The 26504-nt window shown below is 35.8% G+C and overlaps 1 protein-coding gene across 3 annotated transcripts; it reads right to left on the reverse strand.

Annotated features, from left to right (window-relative positions):
* Positions 1 to 264: 264 nt before the first annotated feature.
* FAM174A (family with sequence similarity 174 member A) lies at positions 265 to 24399 on the reverse strand. 3 transcript variants are annotated; one of them, XM_015242405.3, is made up of 3 exons: positions 23806 to 24393; positions 11583 to 11717; positions 265 to 829 (listed from the first exon to the last, which is right to left on the reverse strand). In XM_015242405.3, exons 1-3 carry the CDS (start codon positions 24246 to 24248, stop codon positions 826 to 828), a joined length of 582 nt encoding a protein of 193 aa, XP_015097891.1. In that variant the 5' UTR covers positions 24249 to 24393; the 3' UTR covers positions 265 to 825. The 3 variants fall into 3 exon arrangements, with proteins under 3 accessions (XP_015097891.1, XP_072814452.1, XP_006208032.2); XM_072958351.1 differs by lacking the exon at positions 265 to 829 and adding an exon at positions 3354 to 4049 and having other exon boundaries at positions 23806 to 24399; XM_006207970.4 differs by lacking the exon at positions 265 to 829 and having other exon boundaries at positions 11579 to 11717; positions 23806 to 24399.
* Positions 24400 to 26504: the final 2105 nt, after the last annotated feature.

The raw sequence follows: 26504 nt of genomic DNA on the forward strand, positions 1-26504 counted from the left end.
TACTCTCCATGTCATAATGTCATGAGCATGTTTTCACCATTACTTCTGTCTCTCACAATACTGTGAATAAATTCAATGGCTTTGACATTCACTAGTTTCTGAAATATCTAATTAAAGTAGTATCATAATTTAACAAGGAAGTTATTACAATTCAATAACCTTTTTGACAGATTTTTTTAGAAATCATATAAAATATATATGTTAATAGGTAACTTTAGTCTTGGGTTTATTTTGTAAACATATTCTGTCTGTACCACTTTAAGAGAATTTTAAATCATATTTATTGTTTTGCATACAACTCAGGCATTTTCTAATATTTAAAAAACCTAAATGCAAAGTAATAAATTTGGCTTCTTTTCCCCACAAAAATGGGAAATACATCTTGGTAAAGAAATTTTAAAATTATTTTTACACACCATTTGGTTGTTGGGATTTATAGTTCCAGAAAGACAAACCAACAAAACCCTAAAACTTAACCAGCAAAAAAAAAACCCACATTAATTGATTAGTACAGAAAGCAGTTTACAGTAATAAGGTAAGCATGAAAGAAAAACCGATCAGAAAACACCCTGCTGTAAAGTTATTTTCAGATTTCTATTATAGTACAGCTTACTCCCAACAACTCTGAGCCCATTAAGAGCACTTCTATACATAAAAATACAAAACAAAATGATACAGTATTTACTGTAACAACAAGTTAAAGTTTATCTTAATATATGTAACTTAAATACCCCCCCATTGATAAAGTGGCTTCTTATTCCTTAAACATAAAAATTCTGCTCTTCATTGTAGAAAGATGAAGTCCTCTCATCAAAAGGCACATTCTTATCTGCAAGAAAAAAAATACTATAAATGCTCCTGGAACAAATTTAAACACGTTTTGAAATAGTCCCAAAGATTTGGAATGTCAGGAAGATAATGAAAGTATTTAATCTATGGGAATTATAATGAATGGCTCCAATAAAATACATGATTACTTTGTCTATATTAATTACATCAGGTACTATCCTTTAAATCGTAATTCTAACTTTTTCAAAGGGATTTTATATACAGTGAGTGTGGGCTATTTATATACAATGAGCTGCTATTTCAGGTCACACTAAAGTAATATCCTTAGGCAATATTCACAACTAACCTCAGTTAACTTAAGCGTACAATGTAGTTATTTGTTTATAGTTTCTGTAAAAACAATTCTTAACTGATACCATTTCTAAACCTTCAAAACTGAGGATTAATTGAAGCTGCAGGCCTGGAAGTATAATCTATGAAACAGAAAAAAAATGCTTTTAATATTTATAATACACTCATAAAATTTATCCATACAGAAGATAAGGTTTTTTATAAACGTTTGATATGGGACGTTTGCCCATTTTCTTACCTTACTGACTAGTTTATAGTAATATGAGGTGACATTTTTAACACAAATATTTTTATAGACCTTAATTCTAATCATACATCAGGCTTTACTGTTACTTAATCCAAATCATGGCTTCAAAGAAACTTCAGCTAATAAGAGCCATTACAACCAAAAGCATTTACTACATCCGGAGTCAAAGGTGTGCAGATTGTACTAACTTAATAAATCGTCCTTTGTAATCATCATTAACATACAGAACTTCATTGGAGTTATCTATGAGAATAAGAAATACTCTTCCAACTTACTGTTTTGTCCAAATCTTCAGTAAACAAGCTATAATAGATCTCCAACAATTAGATTATTATAAGCTAATGAGATTCTAATATATTTTAATTTGAGGGTAAATTTAAGCCTTTTTAAAAAAAGACATTGAAGGTTTTTAAAAAAACTTGCTACTCAGGAACAATAATTCTTCAGAATTAATGCCTTCATTCAGTGACCACCTCCTGCCAAACCCAACATTTCTCTTTTGCAGTTGCCAAATTTAACTTTCAGAAAATACTCTGAATAGTCAGAGTGACATATTATAAGCTATCTGCTCAATATTTCTTATCTCCTTTTCATATGCTAATAAAATATTTATTTATTTATTTATTTATTTATTTATTTATTTATTTATTTAGGTGAGCAAAATAGGGTGATAGTCTGTTGGGAGGAAGGGGACAGTTCTGAGAAATTCTGATTTCCTGATAAAGAGACAGAGGTGGTGTGGGTTCTTGCCTCCCACCCTCTTGTTTTCTGGAATACAAACGTAATGGCTGAAACTGCAGCATCCATATAACCAGGATAAAACAAGCGTCAGGAAAGATTTGAGAAAATTGCATAAATATAGCCACTGAATTGATGCCAGGAGCCAACTACTGAAGACTTCTTATGATGTGAGGAAAACTTTGGAGTCTTTGTAATTCTAGGTTCTCTATTACTTGTAGTAAAAAATAGTCAAACTTACAGAAGCAGAGGGTAGAATAGTGATTACCAGTGATTGAAGGGAGAGGGAATGGAGAATTGCTATTCAAAAGGTATAAAGTTTCAGTTATGAAAGGTGAATTCATTCTAGAGACCTGCTATAGAACATTGTACCTATGGTAAGCAATGCTATATTATGCACCTAAAAATTTAAGAGGGTAGATCTCATGTTAAATATTCTTACCAAATAATTTTCTATGAGGTAAAGAATGTGTGTAGTATTAATACATTTTATGGAAACCTCAGTTTGAGTATTTTTCAAGCTTCAAGAATGTTGTCTCTATTCATTATACAATGATACAATAAAAAAGGGCATTATTTTCAAGGACAACCTGAGCTAACTTGGAAAATCTGTCCCAGCATAGTCAAGAGTATTGTTATTCTTTGTTCATTTAAATACATTTGCAAATATTAGATCCCTGGAGTCTTTTTCTCCTAGGTCCTTTTTCAGGAGATATAATGTCTGTGGATTTTAAAAAATTAACAATCTGAGAAGGCTGGAAAGGTTAATGCCTTAATAATTGTGTTTAGTATTTTTCCTGTCCATAAATTTGAGGTCCTTGTCCCTGTATTGTCCTGCAACCCAATTCATATAAATCAACCCTATGGGAGGCTATCTTCTGCCTCCCATGCCCATCTATCCCACTATATGCCTTAGAGAGGCTGCAATCCAAATTATCACAGCAGAATATAAATCCTAGACGAAAGCAGTAAGTAAGCATTTTATTAAATAGATCAACTGCTCTATGAACAGAAACATGTGATCCAACTGTTCTATAAGAGTCTTCATTTGATAGAATTAGTTTAGACTAGATCAAACACTTTTGCTCTAGATCTGTACTGTCTAACACAATAGCCACAAGCCACAATTGGCAATTTACATTCAAATTTCAACGAGTTAAAAATCCAACAAAATTAAAAATTCAATTCTTCAGTCACACTAGTCATATTTTAAATGTTGGAGAGTCACAAATGGCTATGGTTATCAAATTGAACAGGACAACTCTAGACCATGCACTGAGATGAGAAAATGGCATTACCAAACAGAATTTAACGTTATATAACATTTGTTATAATAATATACAACTTAGTTATGTCCTTAACCAATAAAGACATTGTGATGATGAATGGAGCAAGGCAAATTTTCTTCTTCTTTTTTTTTTTTTTACATTTTTTATTGATTCATAATCATTTTACAGTGTTGTGTCAAATTCCAGTTTTCAGCACAATTTTTCAGTCATTCATGGACATATACACACTCATTGTCACATTTTTTTCTCTGTGATTTATCATAACATTTTGTGTATATTTCCCTGTGCTATACAGTGTAATCTTGTTTATCTATTTTACAATTTTGAAATCCCAGTCTATCCCTTCCCACCCTCTACCACCCCCCCCAGTAACCACAAGTCTGTATTCTCTGTCCATGAGTCTATTTCTGTCCTGTATTTATGCTTTGTTTTTGTTTGTTTGTTTGTTTTTGTTTTTTAGATTCCACATATGAGCGATCTCATATGGTATTTTTCTTTCTCTTTCTGGCTTACTTCACTTAGAATGACATTCTCTAGGAGCATCCATGTTGCTGCAAATGGCATTATGTTGTCGGTTTTTATGGCTGAGTAGTATTCCATTGTATAAATATACCACCTCTTCTTTATCCAGTCACCTGTTGATGGACATTTAGGTTGTTTCAAGGCAAATTTTCTTCTAAAGCTCAATGTCCACCGAACAGTAAAACATACAACCCCCCCCACAATCTTACATGAAGGTTCTCTTTTATTACCTGTTTGAGTAATGACAAGGACAGCATAGTTCCTTTTAAGTGGATAAAGTACAGACTATCCTATTAGTAATACACCACTGGACACCCTTAAATACCGATTTCTACCTAAAGTAAGCATTAGTACTTTGACACATTTCTATACACATTCTGTTAACTTAGAATAGCCTTAGTGTTTATTCTGATAGAATGTTATTGCTCCACATTAAAGGTAGTGATTTAGAAATTAGAACTATTTTCAAACTGATAACTGTTTGAATAAGATCTTCTTAAGGAGAATTTCTGGTTAAACATTTACATCAAATCTGCTTTCTGATTCTGATATGCTGATGTTAATAACCAGAAAGTATTTCATGGCCAAGTAACACTGAGCACAATTGTAATGAACACATACAATACAATATTGAATTTAATGAAGCATGATAAAAGTAGCTAAAAAGCAAATTGAGGTTTTTTTTTTTTAATTATATATACTTGGCAGAAAGTACTGGTATAGCCTTGAAGTGATAGAAGTACTAGCTTTCAGCAGCTGCTACCAAGAATATCAGAATGTCCTTTAGTGTACATCATTATAAAATAATAATAATAAATTTACTGTTTAGCAGAAATCAAAGAGAAAGCAATAAGTATTATTTCCACTTGTTTCATGTTATAAAGCACTGTTCTAAACCATGTTTTTGAGACTGGTTATCAGTATTTGTTTCTGACATTTTTCTTTGAGAGAAATGAAGGTAATTTTTGGTCAATATATAGCTGTCTCTGATTCCCATCAGTTTTTTTTTCTGAGTGCTGAAATGTCCTGGACAAGTGTTAAAGAATTGATATTTAGTTTTCAGCTTTATAATTCCTTGTGCAAAATGTTTCAGTAACCAAATAAAGTAAATTACGCTAGTGTACAAAATTAGAAATCAATAGCAAATTCAAGAGAAGTTATATTAACTAAGCTGCTTGAGCTATTTTTTTCCATATTACCTATAAATTTTCCCATTTTGACTAGATTAATCTCAATGCTTAAATTACTGGATATAGTGGTAATTGGTGGTTAACTCCTCAACATCCATTCAATCCCAAATGATAATTCTTAACCAGCCGTGGTACTTCTATTTTTCTTGCCAGGGTTTTTTGTTTAGGAATGATCACATAACCAATGATACAGAAAAGAAAAACAAAAATAAAACTCTTAAGAATTTGTGGGGAAACCTTTCTCATTTCTAAGAAAGACACAAAATAGCTGGTCCCTACCTTCCACTGAAAATTACCATTCTGGGCATGATTATAGGAACTGCTGGCATCATCCTATTATTGGCCTATAAATGAAGCCCACACATGAAAATGGCAAGAACCAAGGGGATCTCAAATAACAGAAGCCATAGCCCTGATGTACTGTGCCTGGAGTTGTATCTGTTGCATCTTATTTTATAAAATAATAAATTTCCTTTAGGAAATTTATATTAAACCATATACTAGCAGTTTCATATGGTTCAATCTAATGCAAAGAAACAGTGAAAATAATTATTTCAAATCCTGACCCTGACTACTGCTAACAATCATTATTAAAATTTTAACATATTAAAAGCCACATTAAAAAATACCTCTCTCACAAAGAGTTGACTACAAAAGGATAGCTTTATGCTGTGTTCAATTGTAAGCAATGAAACTAATTTACATCTCTGGAAATGACTTGCTTCCTGTTACTTTGTGGATAGTATTTGGAAAATGAAGAGGAACTAATTCTGGAAAGCACTTAAACAGTGAAGGGAGCATCAATAAGAGATGATCCAACAAGAATCACCAGAGCTAGACTGTAGACTAGTATGATTCTGCACTGCAGTTGGCAAGGTAGGCAAATAATAACATTTATATTCCTCATTTTGGGCTCCTCAGTTGACAAAAAAAGAACAATAGCAAGTGCTGGTATAGAAGACAGAATGAATGGATTTTAGAGTTATTCTCTTTATAAGTAAAAATCAAACAAATATTTAAAAAATGGAATGAGACTGCAGCAAGAAGAGAAGCCTAAATTAAAACTCTCTGAGCATCAGTTTTCCTATCTTTAAAGTGAGAGCAATAGGAACTACTTTGCAAGACAGTCTTGATGATTTCATTGTACAGGTTAGGAACCTAGCACAGGGTCTTGCACATCCTACACTAAGGTAGGTGTTCACTAATACGTGATTTTTAATAATCACACCTGTTACATTTCTGTTAGCCCACTCTGTCCAGGTTTCCCCTGGCTCAGCAACAGGACCTCTGCCTGATCTCATCCCTCTAAAGACATTCTCTCTACCACTATCATCCATTTGCTTGGTTTCTTCTACCATTTATATGACTGCTTTGGCAAGCCTGTAGTGAAAATCCTCTTTCAGGGCCTAAGAAGACCTTGTGATAACTCTCCATAAATACTGATTTTTCCCTTTTATTGGGAGCAAAAAATAGCATTAACCGTGATTATCATCTGTCATTAAAGTGAATCACAATAGGCTCTATACAAACGGTCCCCAACTTATGATGGTTTGACTTAACAATTTCTTGACTCTATGATGGTGTGAAAGCAATAAGCATTTAGTTGCAACTAAACTTCATATTTTGAATTTTGATATCTTCTCAGGCTAGTGATATGCAGTATGATACTCTCTCATGATTTTGGGCAGCGGCAGTGAGCCGCAGTTCCCAGTCGGCCATGGGATCACAAGAGTATGTTTTCCCTTTCAGTACAGTATTCAGTAAATTATACGAAATATTCAACAGGCTTTGTGTTAGGTGATTTTGTTCAACTATAGGCTAATGTAAGTGCTCTGAGCATGTTTTAAGTAGGCCAGGCTAAGCGATGATGTTCAGTAGCTTAGGTGTTTTAAATGCATTTTCAACATAACAGTGTTTTCAATGTATGATGGATTTATTGAGACATATCCCTATCATAGGTCAAGGAAGATCTGTATACATCTTTTCTACAAGATGAATGTGAAATGGTAAGTAAACTGATGGCATAATGCATGTTTAATAACTAATGCCAACTTTAGAAGATCAGAGGAAGTCCTGCCCATTGAATCTACTTCAAATGAAGTAATAGAGTTTGGACTTGTATATCTCATCAGAAAACAATCTCTAAGTTACAAAAGGTAATAGGAGCAGAAACACAACTCTACCCATACTTCTTTGAAACTGCTGTCCATTAGTAGAAAAGAAGTCAGTCTAGTTTCCTCAAAGTGAGAGGAAAAGAAGTCCATGTGTGTATAGGCTTAGAAAAAAATCACAGTAGAGACCTAAAATCAGTATAGGTATTATTTTAAAGATGTTTACTACTGTTAGAAGAAAATACAAGGAAAATAGAAAAACTTGTCTTCTCTGCGTTCTGAAATATCCATTTTATTGCTCATTTTAAAAGGGGCAAAAGTAGGTTGGGCCTAGAGAAGAATGTTACCTCTGGTTTTGGCAAGGTCAAAAAACAGTAATTAGGAAGCCCAAGTCCAGCTATAACTTCTTTGTTCTGTATTTCTGGCCTATGTATGTGTATCTACTAGATTTTTAATGACATGAGGCTGGGTGTTTTGTCCTGTTCACCAATATGTCCCCAGAGTTTAGTAGATTGCCTGGGAATATATGACAGATAGTTTATCATTGCTTTTAATGAAAAAGTGTATGTGTGTGTGTGTGTGTGTACATTTCATAGGCTTGTCTGCTGAAAGGGCCAAGAAGCAAGGATACCCAGTAGCAAAGAGCTCATCTACCACCCAAAGGCTCCTTGGAGAAATGGCCAATTCCATGGCTGCAGCAGGGTAGATACAAAATGAGCATGGAACATCTTTTTAGGCCAGAATGTAAGGAAGTGCTTTAAAAAATGGGAGCAAGTCACAGGGGCACAGGAACCAGCTTTAAGAGGCTCTCACTGGCAAGTACCTTAATGAATTATAAACTTTTGAAAAAAGAGAAAATCATGATTCCATACTGTCAATAAGTAGATAGATAGATAGACAGACAGACAGACAAAGAAGAAATGAGGGTAAGCTCTTGCTAACAGTACAACATCAATGCTGACTGATAAATATGGAGGAAATGTTGAAGATGGAAAATCATTATTCTGCAACTATCATAGTGAAGATTAGATCATGCAAGAATCACGACAAATAGGTATTAAAAGTAGGGGGAAATTTTGATGAGAAGCAGAATATTTTCATGATTTAAAAATGTCTCTTTATTATTTAAAAAGGGGGGGGACAGCACATACTGTAGAAATCAGACAAAACCTTGAAGAGGTACACCACAATTACCACTGCGAATGAAGGAAAGATAGACACCATGTGTCTCCAGATATGATATAATAAAAAGCATATAGAAAGATCTATGTGGTATTTCTGCTCAGAATGCATACCCAGAATCTAATTATGAGGAAACATCAGAACATCACTTAAATATAAAGTGAGAGGGATGAATCCTTCTATATCTATATTGTGAGAGGGAAAGAGAGAACACAGGAGAACAAATGAAGTAAAATGTTAAGGACAGGTGATTCTAGATAAAAAGTTTAGAATATTCTTTGTACTATTTTATTCTTGTAACTTTTCTGTAGATTTGAAATTATTCTCAAACAAAAAGTTTTTTTTAAAGTAATGCATGAATATATGCACTTTGAAGAAAAACAAAATCAAATAACACAGAAGTATACAGAAGAAAAGTGAAAATGAAAATGAACTGCCAACCTCCCAACCTCACCTTTTCCCCACTAGAAGTAGGTTTCAAAAAATAAGGATTTAAAAAAATTTTCTGTTTTGTTGCTTTAATGTATCCTAAGAACCAAGGCCAGTACCTGGCATTAAACAGTTGTTATAAAAACTAGCTGCTCTATCATTTGTTTATTGGATGAATGAATGAATGAATGAATAGGTAAGCACAGTTAACAATTTACTGTTCTCTATCTAGACATATGTATGTTAAAAGTTTTTCCTGTTTTTCAAGTAAATGGTGTCTAAAAAACTCCAGATGATTTAATTATCAATTATCATTGATAATTATCCATTATCATTACCCCTGAAACCTCTTCTCCACTATTATTACCATTTTGCTCTCTTTCACCCTCCAAACACAATACCTAAATCTTGTTGAGAATATCTTCCAAAACCTCTTCAATAATTTACTCCTCTCTACTTCCCTTGCTACCACCTAGCACAGGCCACCCCATGGATGTGTACCATCTAACTGGTTTTCTTCCTGGTTGCCTTACTCTTTTCCAATGTATGCACAGTAATCTTCAAAACACAGCTTTGATTATGTTTCCCCTGTCTTAAAATTTTCCAAGTGCCTTTCTGTAACCTGTAGAAGAATTTCTAACTGATTAACATGGATCACAATCTGCCTTCTGATTCTTTGTTCTGCCTTACCCATCATTCTTTCTTTTGCATTCAAAGCTCAAAAATCATTCATTCACCCATTCTTGTATTTCACACATATTAATACAGTATCTATTTAAATTCTTTTATTTTCTGGAATACACTATCTTCTCTTTTGCTTCTGGTACCTTGTGCCTGCAGTTCTCTCTCCAACCCCTTCCCCTGTGTCCACCTTTCATTCTGCTAATTTTTACTCATTTCTCAAGTCTCAGTTTACGTATCTCTTCCAAAAGGCTTTTCTGGACCATTCGTTTTTGGTTCTGTGTTCTGAGCCCCCACTATATGATCTGATTATATACACTCCAGTCAAACAGCATCAATAGTTCTCCAGTGACAGCAGGGTAATACCAAACTCCTTAAAAAGTTACAAAACTCTTCATATTTCCCTCAAATAACAAACTAACACACCAAACCCTTGCACATCCCTGTAACCTGCCACAGCTGATCCTCATGTGAAATATCCTGCATATATAAACACACAGGTACACACAACAGGCTGCATTCTAGACATTTTCTGTTCGCATGCCCTGAACAAACGACGTCCCCCACAACTACCAAACTTTGGGTAGTTGCTGCTGACTATAACAACCTTTGTCTTTAGTCCAGCACACTTGAAATAGATGAAATAGTATTTTGAAATACTTCAAATCCAGTTCCTCTTTGGAAACAACCTGGACTTCCTAAGTCAACAACTTCCTTTTTTGTCTTCCCTTTCTCTGTATGTAAGGAAGAGATACCTCATATGCACTTAGCTTTTTAAAATTCTATAAATCCTACACTTTTCGAATACTATAAAAACTCTGCAGAAAATTAAAAGAAAGAAGTAATATAAAAAGTGAGACTCTACCCCCATCCTACTCAATGAGCACCTTCTGTAGGGTGAACTCAAGGTGAGAGAAATGATGAGCTGTTCCCTCAGTCTCGGTTCCCAGCTGTATTTCACAATTATTCTTACTATAATTCTAGTATATAAAGATAAGTATCTGTTATACACAATGGCTCCTAAATGCTTCAACTGGTTCACACTTAAAGAAGGAGGCAACAACGGGCAATATTAGATTTAATGGGAATTGGACAATACTTCAGAGGCAATTTAAAGGCTTTTTGGGGGTTATATTTGAATGTTCTAAATAAATACATTCTTGTGTATTTTATTCATGTTTATTTTCACTAAAAGACTGAGTTCCTTATGAACAAATTCAATTGTTTTGTTCATGTTTGTATATCTAGTTTCTAATACAATTTTGCATGTACATCTAGCATTTTATGACTGAATTACCAGTAACTAAAAGCTCATATATATATTTGATTTTATAGCCCAATTTTTGTTGAGTCCTGTCTTTTGATCCCCAGATTTCTGTTTTCTCTTTGTGTTTGTAGCTGCTTCTGGACTCTGGTTTTTTCTAATCCAAATAATTCCTCCTCTATTTCAACATGCCTTTTTCTATTGAGGGGGATCTTTATTGCCTCCTTTCCCCATTCTGTTTGCATTGGAACAAGTCTATGCCTATGTAATTTTGTTTATCCAAATCTCTCAGGAAAAATCTTAACACTCAGTGAGAATAGATCTGAGAATAGACATAGCCACACTTTTCAGACCATAGACCATTAGTCCTCCAACTTTGCCAGAAACACTGTTAACTAATAGAATAACCTAGACTAAAACCAAAATATTTTCAAAATGCAAAAAGGAAATCAAGTTTATTATTATTTCTCTCTCTCTCCCCCACCGCCCATACATACACAAAATTAATACATATTTTACCAGTTAACTATGTAGCAGTTAAAAGGACAAAGCTCTGCAAGGAGATCTACAGTAAAGATTTCTTTGGGGGATGATATTCTCTTGTTTATGTCTACTTTAGCAAAGCAATGAGAATGTAAGCTATTGGTTGGGTAGCACAAAGAACTTCATTAAACAGAACTGAGTATAACTGTTTAGGATAAAAACTGTTAAATAAAATTCTACTTTATTTTTTCAATTTACTTTTTCAGTTGCCTCCTAATTTATGGAATTAAACTGCTTAACACTTACCTTCGAGGATGATTGGCATCAAACAGTGTGTTATCATCATCCTCATCATCTTGTTCCAAAGGTGTCAACTCCATATTTTCAATGTTAGTGTCCAGAACTCCATATCTCCTAGTCTTTCGGTTTCTTCTTCTCATCCTATTAAATAGGACATATTAAAGAATAAAAATTATTTGAATGTAGCATAGATGATCTTTATATTTATTTGTAAACTAAAAATTATCCTTGTTTCAGACATGGGAGGCATTCAATATCAGAATGGTTGCATTTCAGAAATGCAACCAATTTACTACCTAGGATTATTCACTAAACAAAGCCTACTCATGTATGTTTGTGTGTCATCACCATTTCTTCTGACATACTTTCTTCTCTGTCAGCTTATAATGTTGAAAGACTTTTAACAGTAAATCACAGAAAAACTAAGAACAGAAATGATTAAACTATTGACACTGGAAGTAGGAACAGAAAAGTACAGGGGAGTTATAGTTCACTACTGGTCCTTTTGAACCACATGACTTAATGACATGTGCATGTATTGCTTTGACCTAAAAAAGCGAATACACAAGTGTGAAACCAACTGGCAGAATAAGGTAAGGATATTCAGTTATAATTTATTCTCTTCCCTTTTGCCAGTCAGTTGCTCAGTTTTCTAAATCACATGGCTTTCCAAACATTCTGGCATTTTCAGTCAACAAAGAAGAAATGAGTATCATGTGAAATTATTTTTGGAAATAAATCAGATTCTTGCAGTCATATATAATATATCAAATTGTCAATATATTAATAACCAGGTCATTGCCAGTCACAGGATACCGTGGCAAGTCTTTAAAATGGAAATGATACGAACATGTAGAGCTTAAGGACTTTTGAAATTTATCTCAGCTCACTTCTCTCTTCTCCACTTTCAAGGTCATCATCATACCCTGGATGAATTCTCAGTCTTTCAAAGAGTGACTATTCTAATCTGCCTAATAATGCTATCTTCTCTATCTGTGCATAGTGTAAATATTTGACTGCATTGGTGTGAGCACTTTATTAATTATTCTAGCTAATACTGTCCTTTAATCGTGTATACAACTACTACCTTCCAAACAGGAATCCAAACTCCTTAATAAGAACTTATTTCATAAGCAGAGACAGTGCACTCTTAGGCACCAAATCAATGGGGGAATGCAGTTCAATTAAAATGAATTGAGTATTTTAGTAAATGTTACTAATTCATGTAAGTCAAATAGAAACCTGTATACTGTTGAATAGAATTTAAACTTGAAATGTAACTTCCCTCAAAATATCTTTCCTAAGTCCAAAGATATAAGCAGTGATGGCTACATGATCATGACAGCTTTATGGACATAAAAACATCAAATATAATAAAACACCTATTTATATCCATGTGCAGTGAGTTTTCTCAGGGGAAGCCAGAAACACCTGTAAAGCTATACATTTATTGGGCTGAGTCAGTCAAACATCTATGTAAAATACTAACAAACTTTAAGTATAAAACGCAACACACATAAAAATATACTGAAATTTTAGGTAAAAAGGCTACTTTCATTTTTTAATATGCAGTCTCCATTATTTTTAAACCAAAGAGTAAAGGATTTAAACTTCATGCAATTTTAACATGTGTGGTTCTTTTCCTACAAATGAACCTTTTCATTAAGCTCATGATGCCCAAACTTGCCTATATATATATATTGATAATGACATACATAAAATTACAGATATGTGTACTTTCCTATTAGGTATATTAAATATATACTGGAATCTGAAAATAAATTTTGTTGACTCTTAGTTAACAAAAACAATTGAGACTTTATAAATGTGTAGAGAGGAAAATATGGAAGCCTAAGAAACACAAGAAAATAGCAATATGGTTTATTACATTGAATTATATTCATTCATCACATGGCATGGCCTGGTAAATGATCTTGATCAGATCCCTTCTAAGTATTCAAGTTGTTATTCAAATAGCTGTCTAAAATAGATGCAGATTCCTCAATGTTCCATTACACTCAGGTTGGTGAGAATTATTTCTGTTTAAATAACATGTAAAAGCTACAGTTGAAAAATAAAACTAAACTACTAAAGTAAGGTTGATAAAATTTTATGTAAAAATGTATGATGCCACATAAACTAAACACAACAGAATAAAACCCCACTTCATTTTACTGCTCTATGAAGGGGAGAAAACCACTCCATGTAACCTGCTGTAACGTACTACACAGAACCGATTTTCCTGTGTTAACTGAAAGCCTGTAGGGTATTATTAACTAAGGAATTATATAAGTAATATTATTCCTTAATTTCTTCTATTGCACACTCAAAACTAGACTGAGGAATATATTATTTAGTGTATATTTTATATACATACACTCTTCTGTGTGATAAGGCATGATGATAAAGCAGAGGAAATCTTAATAAATGTAAAACTAATGATACAGAATGTTTGCCTTGACTATTTTTGGCAAAAAAGGTAAATTAGTGACCAAGAATGGTTTTGAAACTCATTTTTTTTTGCACTGAGACAAATTGCAAATAAAGTATTGGTGAGCCACACATTTTAGTTGTCTATGATTTTTATGAAGAAATCCAACCCAATATAAAACATAAAGTAAAAATGATTTTATCTGAAATCTCTCTCATCCCATTCCTGAAACCTAATCCATCACTTGAAATGTCAAATTCTTCAAGAAGGAGACACTAATAAGAGATAAGTATGTTATGAGCTGAACTGTGTCCCCCTCAAATTCTTATGTTGAAATCCTAACCCCTAGTTACTCAGAATATGGTCTTGTTTAAAGACAGGGTCTTCACAGAGTCATTGAAGTTAAAATTAAGTCATTAGAATGAGCCCTAATCCAACATGACCAGTGCCTTATAAAAAGATGAAATTTAGAGACAGACATGCATACAGAGAGAATTCCAAGTGAACATGAAGATGGCCCATCTAAAAGCCAAGGAAAGAGACGTGGAACAGAACCTTCTCTGTATTAGTCTGCTCAGTTTGTCATAAAAATACCAGTTTTGATGGCTTAAACAATAGAAATGTATTTATCTCCATTCCTGAGGCTGGGAAGTCTAAGATAAAGGCACCTGCAAGGTAGGTTTTATTCTGTGGCTTCTTCCCTTGACTTGCAAGGCATTTCACTGTGTGCTCATATGACCTCTTTGTGTGCACGGGGGAGAGAGAGAGATCTGGTGTCTCTTCCTTTTCTCGTAAGGGACCAGCCCTGTTGGATGAAGACCCTTCCCTTAGGACCTCATTTAACCTTTACCACCTCCTCACAGGCCTTATCTTCATATGCAGTCACATGAATTTTGGGGAGACATAAACATTCAGCCCAGAACATCCCCTCATAACTCTCAGAAGGAACCAACACTGCCAATACCTTGATTTTGAATGTCTAGCCTCCAAAACTTTGAGGTGACAAAGTTTTATTGTTTAAAGTCACCCAGTTTGTGGTACTTTGTTATAGAAGCACTGGCAAACTAATACAGTATGGAGGAGATTTATCAGGGAAATTTTATCCTCTGAAGGATAAAGAGGGAGGCAGCAGGAGATAAGGAAATCCTACAGAGGGTGATACAGGTCTGACATCTGTGAGGTAGAAAGGAAGGATGACAAGCCTAGGAAGAGCAGTACAGAAGGGCAATGCAATTCTGAGAAAGTTTTGACCAGATAGTTTAGGATGGCCTTAAGCAAAAGATGCCCATCAGAGAAGGGAGTCCTCTGTCAATCAGGATGGCCAGGTTTGGCTACACTCAATTAACTGGCTGAAAACGGGTCATGGCCCCAGCATGGAGGCTGTGGTAGATCCAAAGCTGTGGAAGTTAGGGGCCGTCCCCAGAGCAGGGTCTTGTAAAGGGAGGTTTGATCAGGGTAACTCCATGGCAGCCACAATCACGGAGTCCTATTAATTGTACTTCCAAAGAATCACTGAAATTCACTCATAGTGCTCACCACAGCCTTGATTATTAAAATAGCTTCATAACTGGCTACCCTCTACTCTGGTCACTCACCAACCTCCCCTCCATCCTCTAAAATTTTCAGTGGTTTCCTACTGCTCGGCAGTGAGTAATGATACAGCCTGTCAAGTTCAATGCAAGATGGCTCATACTTTTTTCTCCAGCTTCACCTTGCTCTTCACTCTACATTCTACTGTACTTTCTACACTCCAGTGATAAAGCCTTCCCTTATTCCCTCACAATAGCCATGTTTCTCCATCACTGGCCACCACTATATTGCTATGTTACTGCCTATTCATTTTACAGGGAAGGCTAACCTACCCTAATCTACTTAAATAGGTCACACACGCGCGCGCGCGCGCGCACACACACACACACACACACACACACACACACACACACTGCCTATTGGCTTCCATATCACCCACATACATCTCTAAAGTACTTATCAAAGATGTACTTGCACATTGATTTGTGTAACTACTGGTCTTCCCTATTAGACCATTAATTTCCTGGGAGCAGGAAACAGATCTGTTCTTACTACTATGCCTACAACACACAAGGATTGGCATAAAGCAGATGGCTTATAAACATCTGCTAAATTATTCAACCGAAATATACAGATTCACATATATCTTGCATTTTCTCTGTATAACAAAGATACCTACAATTTTATATGCAAATCATCACTTCTGGTATAAGAGAAGCCTGAAAGAACATCATCTCCAGAACACACCACAGCAAAACCTAAGGGAGCTAGCCAATTTTAAAATTGTAATTTGGATAAAAGCCTTCTGGCTCAGGATACACACACATACATAAAGTACTAGAATAATTAAGCATATTAAATATGCATTCACTCCAGGACCTTTAAGATACTCATTTAGGATGTTTTAGGATTAGCCTACCTGTTTTAGCCCAGGTGATTTTCATACACTGCCTAAATTAGAACCACCAATATTCATCTTGTATACTGTGCTGTGGAGTTTTATTTTTATCTTTTGGGTATGGACATTTACCATATTCTAACATGTAGTTATCCTTCATTTACACAGTAAATAATTGAAGTTTATCCTTTTAAAAGCCAAACTGCTGTTTTTCTTTTAAAACCTCAGCCTTCTCCATGGAGCCATATCCAATGCTACAGCTCTCCCTGCCTTAATATACAGGATAAAATGAGTTAACTTTACTCTTTTTGATCTCTTAGGATCATTATGATTATTCCACTTTAATGTAAATCATGGTGCTGTCATGAGCTATTGATTCCAAGTTGACAGATTATACTATGCTTCTGAGTTCCTTTGGCTTTTTTTCAGTTATGTGTGGGTCTTCTCTATCAGCCTATCAGTTACCAGCTCTGTCACTGTCACAACCTTGATCAATTGTAGCACTAAATGGAACATTCCCCAACAGGGAATCTTTGTTTAGACTCCCTTCCTGCTCATCTCCAGTAAAATGTTCACTGCTAACACCTAAAAGTTAGGTTTTTTTTTTTTTTTGGTTTTTTTTTTGGAAAAGATCATATGTATAGTCACCTATGTTTAGGATACTGCAATTTTGTTTTCTCTGATAGACCCCTTTTCTCAACCAGCTCCTTGTAATTCAACATATATCACCAGCTCTTGTGTTTAGATTTTATCTCCCATTTGATGGTATTTTGGTGGGTACTCCCAAGTGAAGTAAACCCAAAGTAAATGTCATATATGACGTGTCCTGTGTGAAAGTGCACAGCACATAGCTCCCTTGTCATCTCTCCTCTTTGTCTTTACATGCATGTCTTGGTATTTTCTTTTAGGCCCTAAAGCTAGGAATATGAAGTTTGATGATTCTCCTGACAGTCACTTCTAACCAGTTCAGCATGAGTTTATTTCCCAGCCAACTTTAAAGTCTTATTTATAAACCAGTATTGCCAAGATTCATTCCACCTTCCCTTTGACCGGCTCTAACCAACACTCTAGCAGATTTCCCTTACAATCTCCTTTTCCCCCCTTTCCCTTTTCTCCTTCCTAGCCTTGTCAGACCTAACCTCTTGCTGATTACACTTATAATTTCAGAGGTCAGACACCAGAATGTGGTATGGGAGAGGTATGAGAAAATACAGTAAAACTCCCAAAATATATTACAATGGTAATTCTAGATACAAAAAAAAAAAAAAAAAAAACCCCAAACACTCTAAGAATAGTTACTATTTACTGAATGTGCACATATGTCAGGCATTGAGCTAAGCAGCTTACAAGCATTACCTGATGTAATCCTCACAACAATCCTGTAAGTATCCTCATTTTACCTACAGAAAGTCAGGGCTTAGAAAAAATTAAATTTGGGACGGTAAATGGTAGAGCTAGGATTCAAACACAAGCAATTTGATTCCCAGGTCTGGGTTCTTAAACATTAAGTTATATTGTCTTCCTAATGATTCAGAGTAATTCTAACCAAGGTCACAAAATTAGCCACCAAACAGTCTTAATGATCCCTAACACAATGACCTTATATTATACCAGACTGGGTATATGTTTTAGTGAATTGCATTTTCTGGTTCATCCTTTCATGATTAAAAAGTAGTAACTTGGTAGCTACTTGCAGTAACAAGTACAGTTATGTTCTTCTGGTTAGGGTATCTCAGTTTTGATCACTGTAACAGAATCTGCTTTTTGTTTATCCTAAAGGAAACTCTTTTTCTGCCTTAACAGAACCATGATTTTGTTCAGGCTGCAATTGAGCCCAGCCCTAAGAGATATATAGTGATCATAATTGGGGCAAATCGATCATGAAAATGTAATTTCTTTTTTTGTCAGTCATTGTTTAGGGCTAAGCAGATGAAGCAGTTCAAACAAATGAAATAGAGGGGATACCTCAAGTAGTGGGGTTTCTGGGAAAGATTTTTCTCCCTGATAAAAAAAAGAACACAGGAAGAGAAGGCCTCTTTTCAGGCTCCCTTCTCTCCTTCCTGTTTGAGATTACTGTTGTGTGAAAACATAATGCTTAAAGCTGAGGTAGCCATCCCATGGTGACACAAGGATGGAAAAAGCCAGGTTTCTTGATAATCTCACAAAGTCACTGACTCAAGCCTGGGCCTGATCATATTCATGGTGAGAAATAACAAAGTCACATTTAATTGGATATTCTGTTACAGGTAAAAACCTCCTAACTGATAAGGGCACTAAGCATCAGAGATTCTCTGAGTTAGGTTGTCAATCTACCATCAACCAAATGTGTGTGTGTTTCTGATTGTCTTTAAAGACTCTGGATTTAAAGGTGGCCCATATGATAACTTGTCCAACTACTTCTTTACATAGTCCACATTCTATAAACACTCCCCAACCATTGTGTCATACATGCAAATGGTTTACTGCCCTGCGAAACAAAGATCCCCTCAGTCCTTTGGAATAGCTAACAGGGTCCAAGGTAGACAGAGATAAGGACAAAGAGTCTCAAGCATTTACCCCACATGAATATCAACTTCTAGGTATGGCATGACATGGAAAAGGTTGGGAAGCATTGCCCTGGCCCCAATTCCCCAACAAAATAACCTCATTACTTTTATCTCTCAGAACTGTACACATGATAAATATTAAAGACAGAAAATCCTGTTATCACACATAGAAGAACAGACTAAAGAGATAGTATTAGAAGCACAAAATCATCTGTGTGAAACTTTTGAAAATTGTAAAGCAGTACAGAATTTAAAGAATCTTTCATTCAGTTAAATAAATAAATAGACAGATAAATAAAAAGAAGCACTTTCAGAAGTCTAGATTATGTCCTTATAGAAGAAAAGGGGGGGATCAGTGGAAGAGATCAGAAATTCAGGGAGCAGTTATTATGTGCTGGAAACTGTGCTAAGTACGTTCTATAGATCCTTGAAACAATCCTTTCTAGTAATTACTACCATTTTCTGTATTTTACAAAACCTGAGCTGAACCTTCAAACTGTCATGCAACTCATCCAGGAGTAACTACACAGCTCTTGGGATTAGTACTCAAGAGAGTCTGGCTTCCCGTAAGGCTATACTGAAACAGGATAAGGATAGTATAATGGAATAGAAGTCAATAGAGGAAAATTACTCAAGAATTAAACGACTGGTAACAAACTCAGTCCAACCATTCAGAATGAAGACACTTCCAGTAGAATAAAGAACATTTGATAATTTAGAGGTGATTAGGGACCTAGTCCAATTGCAGGACACTTTTGAGCCAGGCCTAGGGACTGGCATTTTAAACCACTGGGTTAAAAAATATCTAGCAAGGTGGGTATGAATAATTTATATTCCTCCTTGAAGCCTAGAGCAAAGATGGACTGGGGAGGTGTACATAAGTTGTTTTCAGTAACTGTATCCTTTTCCTTTTTGCACTCATCTTCCTTTATTGGTAGTATCTCTACCACAAGACACAGTCTGATGAGCTAATAGGTGGACCTAATATTTTTCCTTCCATGGAATTTGATTCCTGAGCTGAGGGACGAAGAGACTGAAAACTACTTCATACCCATTCAATGAAATGGTCCTACAAGGAAACCTCTATGGCATTTTGGTGTCTTGTCTCCTAAGCTGACTTAATTACTGCCTGCTCCCAGAACCTGATCCCCCAGTTTCTCTTTGACTTTCTGAGATCTCAGAATTCTTTCACTAAATGCCCATTCGTTAGCCAGGGTTGTTTTATGTGTTTAACCAAAATAGTAACTGATATAAGCAGTAATCTCATCTTTCTTTAATATTAGACAGAAGTGTAAAAGGAAAAGTATACAGGAGGAAATAGAAGAGGGGTGTTATTTCTTTTGAAAAACCTGATAAAATAAGTATTTTCACTACCTGAACATTTATTTTCTCAGTCTAATCAAACCTAGTTTATTCATTAAATGTCTGGGTGAAAACACTTCTTAGTCCTAGATGAAAAATGATAATAGCCTCTGTTCTCAAGTTTTTGAGTCTTCCCCAGCAACTTAATTTCACACTGATCCCTTACGAGAATTAACTAAGAATGCTCATTTGTTAGGCAACTAGTTATTCATAGCCTGTCAGTGTTGAACATAGTGCTACCGACTGGTGATATAGTAGAGACTAAGACAGACAACGAGCTTTTTCTCATAAAGATTATATATTAATCTTAGGAAGCCTATGCTGTTCCTTCTATATATATTTCAATTTCTACAGAGAGAATCTAATTGTTCTTTGGAATATTTACAGACTCAGAGGGGAAGTTATTTCTAGTTATGTATTTATTATAACTAAATTAGATTAAAACAAAACAATATGGAAGTTTCATGGAGTTCAAGTATTTTACAAGTAAAATATTCTGTGTTTTTTCATACCAGTTAATGCCCCATTTTTCTCCCTTGGCACAAATAAATAATGCTGGTGTGCTGTCACATATATTCTGGAAGTGCGGGGTCAAAATGCGCATTTACCAAAATGAATGTTTTCATCTCATAATCTGGAAGCACAAAGTATGAGCTCTGAACATTGTCCAGACGTTAGCTTCAATCAAGCTTCAAATATCAGGTCGCCAATTAAATTTAGGACTTGGACTGAATGAATGTACTAGATGCTGGTTAACGAATGCAGTTTTTCTTAGCTATAGGTTCAGAATTTGGCTGTTATATCATCATATAATGGGTCCCTCATATAATGGGTCCATCCATAATGAGTCCATTATTTATATGTGTATGAAGCATAATATTTAGGATACTCTGGATCTTTATAGGAACTATACATTAAATAATAACTGTGTAGTGACAAAAATAATTACTGCTTCAATTTTTTTTCTAGTATTTCTTTATATCAGGAAAGTCTTAGTTTGCTGGTAATACGTCTATAACACCTTATGAACATTTTCTAATTTTCTCTTTGACAGAAAGTGGGCGTGCACTTGTGTGTTTTTGTGAACCAGTAGTATATACTTCAAATAATACTGTTTCCACCAGTGGTTTCCAAATATTTTGGTCTTAGGATTCCTTTATATTCTTAAAATTATTCAGGACCCCAAAGAGCTTATATTTATATGAATTACATATATATATATATCTCAATACTTAATGTTAATTAAATGTAAGAACTTTTAAATATTATTTGCTTTTAAAAATTATAATAAATCCATTACATGTTAACATAGTTTTAATGAAAAATACATTAAAAAGAAAAAAAGGTGAAAAATGGCATAGATTTAGATTTTTTCCAAATCCCTTTAATGTCTTTAATGTTTAAATTAAATTAAGCATTTAATTGGATGCTTAAATGGATAGAACTAGATAGAAAATGGAGAGAAAACAGAAAACAGTTAGATTTTCATATCTGCTTCTGCATTCAATCATTTGCCATGTGTTGTTTGGTTGAAGGATATGAGGAAAATCTAGATTCACATAGATATGAGTTTGGAAAAGGGAGGTACATTTTAATATCCTTTCCAAATAGTGGTGTTTATTCTTTTTTGATACTACACCAAAATTCAACAAGAAGTAGTTTCTTAAAAGTTAGCTGCAATGTGGAATTTGAAACTGTATCAATGAACTTCTTATATCCTATAAACTTATAAGAGAATGTATTATTTTGAAAATAGTTTTGATCTTGCAGATCCTCTGAAGAGGTCTCAGAGAACCCTCCCACCCTCCAGGGTTCCCTGGACCACATATCTAGAACCACTGGCTTACATCATACTTTTTTTCAGTCAGTAGTTTAAGACAAGGGATATTGGTTTTTCCATTCACAAATAATAGATTTATTTAAAAGGAAATTTTCAGTTTAAATAAATCCATTTAAATATATGAAATAGTAGAGGGTAGGCAGTTACAAGCAAAAATGTGAAACAGTTTGGAAAAGAATAAACCAGTGCATTCCTACAAACCTACCCTCTACTATATTTTATGCAGGAGGAAACTATGTAGACATTGTTACCTCAGCTCTTTTGGCTGGCTCCTTCTAACAGTGAGGTTTTGGCTCTGTATGTCAGCTATTCAGAGGTGGTCCCCAACTAACCCAGTTAAAGATATCAATCTTATTACATGGTTGGAATATTTTAATATCATGATTGATGCCATAAAATAACTTTACTTTAGTAACAAAGGAATGTATCAAATGGAGGTTATTTATAACAATAATATCACTGATTTGATTATATAATTACTTATACACTTGATAAGGCATTGAGCGGAGTAAAAAATAAGTGACAATCACCTACTTTTATTCATAACCTGGTAGTTATAAATAATGACCCAGTTTATTTATGCAAAAGGCTGATCATAGGTCAGGACGCAGACATCACATTAATGGGAAGAAAATTCAAACAAAACAAGTAATGGATTGTATAATCATAGATGATCATTAGACCCCATAGGACTCCAGATAAATCACTTTACTTGTCTGGGTTAGTTTCATCAGATGTAAAATGAAAGATGTCACTGAAGGGATCATACCTGTTACAAATCTGAAATTAAAATAATTCTATAATCTAACATTCTGTAATATGAGTAGGCTCAAGAAACTATATTTAAAGTTTTAAATGACTTAGCGTTACTACTTATAGATGAATCCACTTAAGGTTTTTTGTGGGTGAAATACCAAATTTATCCATTTACTAACTCAAATTTTTGTAAATTTAAAATCAGATAAAGTTTTGTTAGGATATTAAACTTATGGTCCAATATTAAAACCAGATCATATTTATGACATTTTTCCCCCTTTGCTGCATAGATATCAGTTTTCCATTTTATCATGCAACTGAAAACATTTTGCATTGAAATACTTTGTGCCATGCAAATGAACGCTAGATGTTTCAGACTAATGGGAACTCTGACAAAGACTGAACCATACAAAACTGTCACGTTTCCAGGTCAAAAAAGGTGGACTGTGGGAAACTTAATATTACTTACGAAAATTACTTAGATAATTACTTAGGTGGCTGATTAAAAGGCAATACTAAGTAACTGCTGCTAAAAAATAACTTTTTCTCTTTTAAATTTTGTAAAATAAAATACCCATAGTAAGGTCATTGTGTATTACTAAGGATTTACTTAAATAAATACTGATTTGGAGTTTGGGTACTAATTTATAATGTATAAATGAAAGGGAGCAACTACTTGGTGGCTTAACTTCTCTAAATGTTCCAGAGGCTTTTAAGACAGTTATCTTCACAACCTCACGCAGGCAGGTACCCCTGATACTGGGGGCGGGGAGAGGGCAACGCCAGGTCACAGAAATCTGCATTGCCAGGTCACCAGGCAGCCCATCTCAGGCCTGCGAGGGAGGCTCATCGAGGCTTCGCCTCACCTGACCGTCCTGACGACGAAGTACACCAGCACCGCGCCACTCACCACCATCAACACGGTCAGGGCCCGCTGGGTCATGGGCTTGTCGCCGGGGTTGGGGCTCACAGCGAGGCCGCCACCCACTGAGCCTTCTTCCCCTGCCTTCCCGCCTAGGTCGTCCGCTGCAAGCCCCGCCCCAGGAATGCTGCCATTGCCTCCCTCAGCGCCCCGCGGCCCCAAGGCTTCGGGCGGAGCGCGGGCCTGGGACTGGGCAGCTGTGGGCCTGGGTGGCAGGGGCGGCAGGGTCCGCGGCCCACGGTCGGGAGGCCCAGGATCCGGCGCAGCCTCGGCCGCCTGCAGCAGCACTGGCAAGGGCCCTCTCAACTCTGGCAGCAGTAGCAACAGCAGGAGGGCGGAGGCCAGGAGGCGGCTGAGGCAGCAGCTACAGTGCTTCGCCTTCATCATCCCCCTACTGTCCTCTCACCACGTAGGAGCTGCAGGGCCCGCCGCCCGGGCTCCAGGTGGGACCATGGGCGCAGTGAAGAACGAAGAAAAGGTGGCCAGATCCCAGGCTAAGGCCCGGCCGCAGCAGGTGGCAGAGGCGGCAGCAGTCGGAAGAACCGGAAGTTCGTACATCTCAGCAGCCACTGCTACTACGGACGCTTTCGGTTGCTAACATGCAGAGGCTGGCGCGTTCAGTGACGTCAGACGCGCACGGCTGTCTGCCCAGGCGCCCGGCCACAGGCGAGGGGAAGAGCTCTGCGGTTGGCTCACGAATAAGAACGTAAACGAAAGGACGTTGTGTACAGTGTGCCGCAACTGTTTGCGTGAAGAAACCAAGAAAGATTGGCAGCTCATAATTTGAGTTCATTGGTGCAAAACTGTAGAGACACAGCTAATCATTTATTGAGACCGCCTTGACGTTTCCCTCACCTCAGGTACTTCCTGCCTCTAGATCCGTGACCTCCCTTTTCTTGGAGCATTTACGTTGGAAAACTTGTAACCGTGCATTCATTCATTCGCTGCATTTGTGAAATATAAGTCTTTTAAAAAGTTTTTGTCGGTTTTACAATACGGGACTGTTTTTCATAAGGACTTATGAACCCTCCTTTTGAAATGTCGTCAACAAAAAAGCAGCGCTATCTCCCGGTCTTTGTGGAAGGGTAGGAGCCTAATCTAGGCAGGCACATTGTTCCAAGCTGTAAAACTACCTCCTGTCACGAAGTTAGGGGGGAAATTTACTTCCCTTTGGCTAAAACCAATTACTAAAGAGTTGGCCTAAGAGGCTCCCTACTCTTAAAATCTCTTCAGCCTTTTGTTACTTTCTGGGGAATTGAGCTCAGAGTTATGGCTTCTTTCCTCTCTTGCGATAATGTTGAATAAAGTCTTTTTTGCCTATTTAACTTTGACATCAGTAACATGGAACTTTGGTTTGAGCAAATACAACTAAAACCCCTGACCAGAAGTCGAAGTTAGTTTTTGTTCTTTTAAAAACTTATTCACTTAGCAGTTTGTTTTAGACTTTCTGCTCCTTGCTTAGCACTGTGTCTAATTATGAGTATCCAATAATAGACATGTAAGATATGGTCATAGCACTTAGGTTCAAATGAAGATAACACAATAAACAGTTGCATTCATTCTGAATTCTGAAGTGTGTGTTGTAAATGATAAGTACACAATGTACAGTAAGATTTTTGTAAAGGACTGTTTTTGGTAAGGTCTTCTAGCTTCTTGAGGGTAACAGAGTAATGCAGTTGCTCCTGCTGTGTAGAATTGCTAGGACTAGATATCTTAATGCTGGGTTCCAGTGTGAGGAAGACCATAGGTGACACTGTAATTTTAGCTTCCAACCTAGGCATCTATCAGTAATGAAGTGGCTCCTTAGGTGTCCTAACTCCCTTATTCACAACCTTATTCAGCTATACATGAAAGAGGGTTAGTATTTAATGCCACTCCCTTGCACTCCTCAAAAAAGTCCAATATTCAGCATATCAAAAACAAAACAAAACAAAAAAAACAAACCCAAGAAAGCCTGCATCCTTTTTTCTTCCTTACAGTAGCTCATTTTACCACTGTGTTCCTCATCTAGATTAATGGCATTATTCTTTACCCAGGTGTTCAGCATATAATCCTAGAGTCATCCTTTACCCTTGGCTTCCCACCTGTACCAGTCCTTGCCAGTAACAGGCATGCAAAGTACTAAATAATTCTGAAAGAGCAGAATCAAATTAATGGTTCCAAAGGATTACAGCACATCATGTTCTAGTGTTTCTCCAAATGTGACTCTTAGCTACCTGAATCAGAATCAGAAATGGGATTTGTTAAAAATGGACACTATTCCAGAATTTCTAAGCCAGAATTTTTGGGAGTAGGGACATGAAGTGTGTGTACATTTTTATTACGCTCTCAAGATGATTTTTATTTACACTAAAGTTTAAGAATCTCCTTTCCCTCACCACCTGTGTCCAAATGTTGTCAAATTTTCTTCACTTCCCTAATGTCTCTGTCATTAACCAACTGTTTTCTGTTCCCTGCTCCTGACAAGGAATTATTTTTATGTTGGTAGGGATCTTAAAGAGGCAAAGCATCTGGAAAATCACTCTGTTTTCTGCATAATACCGTATTCTTTGTAAAGTGTCATGAAACAGTACTTTCAATGCCATCATGGGAACTAGGAGAAGGTTCCTGGGAGAAAATATTGTATTTTGCTTGTGTAATATA

Source organism: Vicugna pacos, chromosome 3 (genome assembly GCF_048564905.1).
Source record: "Vicugna pacos chromosome 3, VicPac4, whole genome shotgun sequence".
In the NCBI taxonomy this organism is placed as follows: domain Eukaryota; kingdom Metazoa; phylum Chordata; class Mammalia; order Artiodactyla; family Camelidae; genus Vicugna; species Vicugna pacos.

Coding starts and splice junctions, on each gene's coding strand:
- FAM174A (XM_015242405.3), bottom strand. CDS start 24,248: ATGATGAAGGCGAAGCACTGTAGCTGCTGCCTCAGCCGCCTCCTGGCC. Junction 11,718..23,805: donor TTCGTCGTCAGGACGGTCAG/GTGAGGCGAAGC, acceptor CCTATTTAATAG/GATGAGAAGAAGAAACCGAA.